This window comes from Xenopus tropicalis, chromosome 8 (assembly GCF_000004195.4).
Source record: "Xenopus tropicalis strain Nigerian chromosome 8, UCB_Xtro_10.0, whole genome shotgun sequence".
Classification (NCBI taxonomy): Eukaryota; Metazoa; Chordata; class Amphibia; order Anura; family Pipidae; genus Xenopus; species Xenopus tropicalis.
Window position 1 is genome coordinate 145484470 of NC_030684.2, and position 3460 is coordinate 145487929.

Genomic DNA, 3460 nt, shown 5'->3' on the forward strand with positions numbered 1-3460 from the left:
TGGTGATACCTCTTTCCCAGCAGTCTCTGTTCTTGGTCTGAGACCCAGAGGTGTAGATCCCCCCCCCCAGAAATCAGAGCCTCAGGGTGGCTGCTATGGGGGGCGCTCCTGTTACACTCAGGGTATTAGCGGTGTAAAATGGCTGAAATCATAAAAATAAAGTTCACATGTATATAAAGCCAATCAGCTTAGGGGCAAACCCCATGTGATTCCCTCCCCCATGTCCCTAAAATGCCAGTTGCCCCACAGTTTTATTCTGCGGTTTTCCTCCTCCCTCTCCAACCGAGCACTAGGGGGCGCAATCAGCTCTGATTGTTCTGAGTATGTTGGGGGGATACACTGTAGCACTATATACCTATAAGGCTGTACTGCCACCCTGTGGATGAGCTGGGGATTTGCCTTTGTGGATCCAATTACCCCCAGTTCTATGGAGGGATTCGCTATGTTGGTAGAGCCTATACCTATGGAGGCAGAATGTGCATGGCTATATGGTGATGCTGTGTAGCCTGCAGCGGGCAGAACAATGGGGGCCCAGACCAGGGAATAGCTGGGATTTGGGACAGGGGCAATTAGTGGCCTTGGGAGACAAATAGGGCAATCATGTGTGAAGTGACGGGGTCGGGGCAGGAAATCTCAGGGGCAAAACTGCGACCTTGGAAAGGCAATCCTGAGGCCAGCTTATATCAGGGGCAGGGAACAAAAATACACTGTCAGGGGCAATTACACTCATGCAAATAACAATCCAATCAGCTGACCCCTGAAAGATCTTAAGCTGCCCCTGTAGGGCCCTGCCCCCTGCATGCAAACCAGATACTGGTTCCCCTCTGTGTACCGGTTCCCTCTGGGTACTGGTTCCCCTCTGGGTACTGGTTCCCTCTGGGTACTGGTTCCCCTCTGGGTACTGGTTCCCTCTGGGTACTGGTTCCCTCTGGGTACTGGTTCCCCTCTGGGTACTGGTTCCCCTCTGGGTACTGGTTCCCTCTGGGTACTGGTTCCCCTCTGGGTACTGGTTCCCCTCTGGGTACTGGTTCCTCTGTGTACTGGTTCCCTCTGGGTACTGGTTCCCCTCTGGGTACTGGTTCCCTCTGTGTACTGGTTCCCCTCTGTGTACTGGTTCCCCTCTGTGTACCGGTTCCCCTCTGGGTACTGGTTCCCTCTGGGTACCGGTTCCCCTCTGGGTTACTGGTTTCGCCTCTGGTGTACCGGTTCCCTCTGGAGTACTGGTTCCCTCTGGTGTACCGTTCCCCCTCTGGGTAACTGTTCCCTCTGTGTACGCGGTTTCCCCTCTGGGTTAGCTGGTTTTCCCTCTGGTACCGGTTCCCCTCTGGGTACTGGTTCCCCTCTCTGTACCGGTTCCCCTCTGGGTACTGGTTCCCCTCTGTGTAAAACTGGTTCCTGCTGGGTACTGGTTCCCTCTGGGTATGGTTCCTCTGGTACTGGTTCCCCTCTGTGTACTGGTTCCCTCTGGGTAGCTGGTTCCTCTGTGGTAAAGCCGGGTTCCCCTCTGGTACTGGTTCCCTCTGGGTATGGTTTTCCCTCTGGTACTGTTCCCCTCTGGGTACTGGTTCCCCTCTGGGTAGCGGTTCCCTCTGTGTACCGGTTCCCCTCTGGGTACTGGTTCTCTCTGTGTACCGGTTCCCCTCTGGGTACTGGTTCCCTCTGTGTACCGGTTCCCCTCTGGGTACTGGTTCCCTCTGTTTACCGGTTCCCCTCTGGGTACTGGTTCCCTCTGGGTACCGGTTCCCCTCTGGGTACTGGTTCCCTCTGTGTACCGGTTCCCCTCTGGGTACTGGTTCCCTCTGGGTACCGGTTCCCCTCTTGGTTCTGGTTCCCCTCTGGGTACTGGTTCCCTCTGTGTACCGGTTCCCCTCTTGGTTCTGGTTCCCCTCTGGGTACTGGTTCCCTCTGGGTACCGGTTCCCCTCTTGGTTCTGGTTCCCCTCTGGGTACTGTTGCCGCCTCTGGGTAGCCGGTTCCCCTGCTTGGTTCTGGTTCCTCTGGGTACTGGTTCCCTCTGGGTACCGGTTCCCCTCTTGGTTCTGGTTCCCCTCTGGGTACTGGTTCCCTCTGGGTACCGGTTCCCCTCTTGGTTCTGGTTCCCCTCTGGGTACTGGTTCCCTCTGGGTACTCGTTCCCCTCTGGGTACTGGTTCCCCTCTGGGTACTGGTTCCGCTGCTGTTGTACCGTTCCCCTCTGGGTACTGGTTCCCTCTGTGTACCGGTTCCCCTCTGGGTACTGGTTCCCTCTGGGTACCGTGGTTCGCCCTCTGGGGTAGCTGGTTTCCCTCTCTGTACCGGTTCCCCTCTGGGTACTGGTTCCCCTCTGTGTACTGGTTCCCCTCTGGGTACTGGTTCCCCTCTGGGTACTGGGTTCCCTCTGGGTACTGGTTCCCCTCTGTGTACTGGTTCCCTCTGGGTACTGGTTCCCCTCTGTGTACCGGTTCCCCTCTGGGTACTGGTTCCCTCATGTACTGGGTTTCCTCTGGGTACTGGTGTCCGCCTCGTGGGTACTGTTCCCCTCTGGGTTTACGCGGTTTCCCTGCTGTGGTACCGGTTTCCCCTCTGGGTACTGTTCCTCTCTGTGTACCGGTTTCCCCTGGGTACTGTTCCCTCCTGTGTACGTTCCGCCTCTTGGGTAACGGTTCGCTCTGTTTACCTGGTTCCCATCTGGGTATGGTTCCCTCTGGGTACCGGTTCCCCTCTTGGTTCTGGTTCCCCTCTGGGTACTGGTTCTTGTGTACGGTTCCTCCTCTGGGTACTGTTTCCCTCTGGGTTACGGTTTTCCCTCTTGGGTTCTGGTTCCCCTCTGGGTACTGGTTCCTCTGTGTGACCGGTGTCCCCTCTTGGTTCTGGTTCCCCTCTGGGTACTGGTTCCCTCTGGGTACCGGTTCCCCTCTTGGTTCTGGTTCCCCTCTGGGTACTGGTTCCCTCTGGGTACCGGGTCCTCTTGGTTCTGGTTCCCCTCTGGGTACTGGTTCCCTCTGGGTACCGGTTCCCCTCTTGGTTCTGGTTCCCCTCTGGGTACTGGTTCCCTCTGGGTACCGGTTCCCCTCTTTGTTCTGGTTCCCCTCTGGGTACTGGTTCCCCTCTGGGTACCGGTTCCCCTCTGGGTACCGGTTCCCCTCTGGGTACTGGTTCCCCTGGTGTGTTCTATATCCGGAGCCAGTCTGTCTCTATCAGATCCTCACTCATGGGGCCCTGAACTTCTTGTCCAAAGCTGCGGCCTCCCTGTACCTCAGGAACCCCCACATTCCCATTTAGACTCCCCCATTTACACCCCATATCTAGAATAAGGGATGAAAGATTCCCATAATAATCCTGGGTTTACAGAAACTCTTTTAGCCACTAGAGGGAGCTCCAGCTCTATTACTGTTATACATGACTCTGCCTGACACATAACTACCTATGGAACAGCCCCCTCAGCCCTTCCATGGGGAGGAGAGCAGCCCAGTGACAGGTAAC

The 3460-nt window shown here is 56.4% G+C and overlaps 1 protein-coding gene across 1 annotated transcript; it reads right to left on the reverse strand.

The window, feature by feature from the left end:
* Positions 1 to 569: 569 nt before the first annotated feature.
* On the reverse strand, positions 570 to 3255 carry LOC116406870 (collagen alpha-1(I) chain-like). Its single transcript, XM_031891860.1, has 4 exons — positions 3233 to 3255; positions 2366 to 3148; positions 1130 to 2244; positions 570 to 577 (listed from the first exon to the last, which is right to left on the reverse strand). The coding sequence occupies exons 1-4, from the start codon at positions 3253 to 3255 to the stop codon at positions 570 to 572; spliced, it is 1929 nt and encodes a 642-aa protein (XP_031747720.1).
* Between the last annotated feature and the right edge of the window lie 205 nt (positions 3256 to 3460).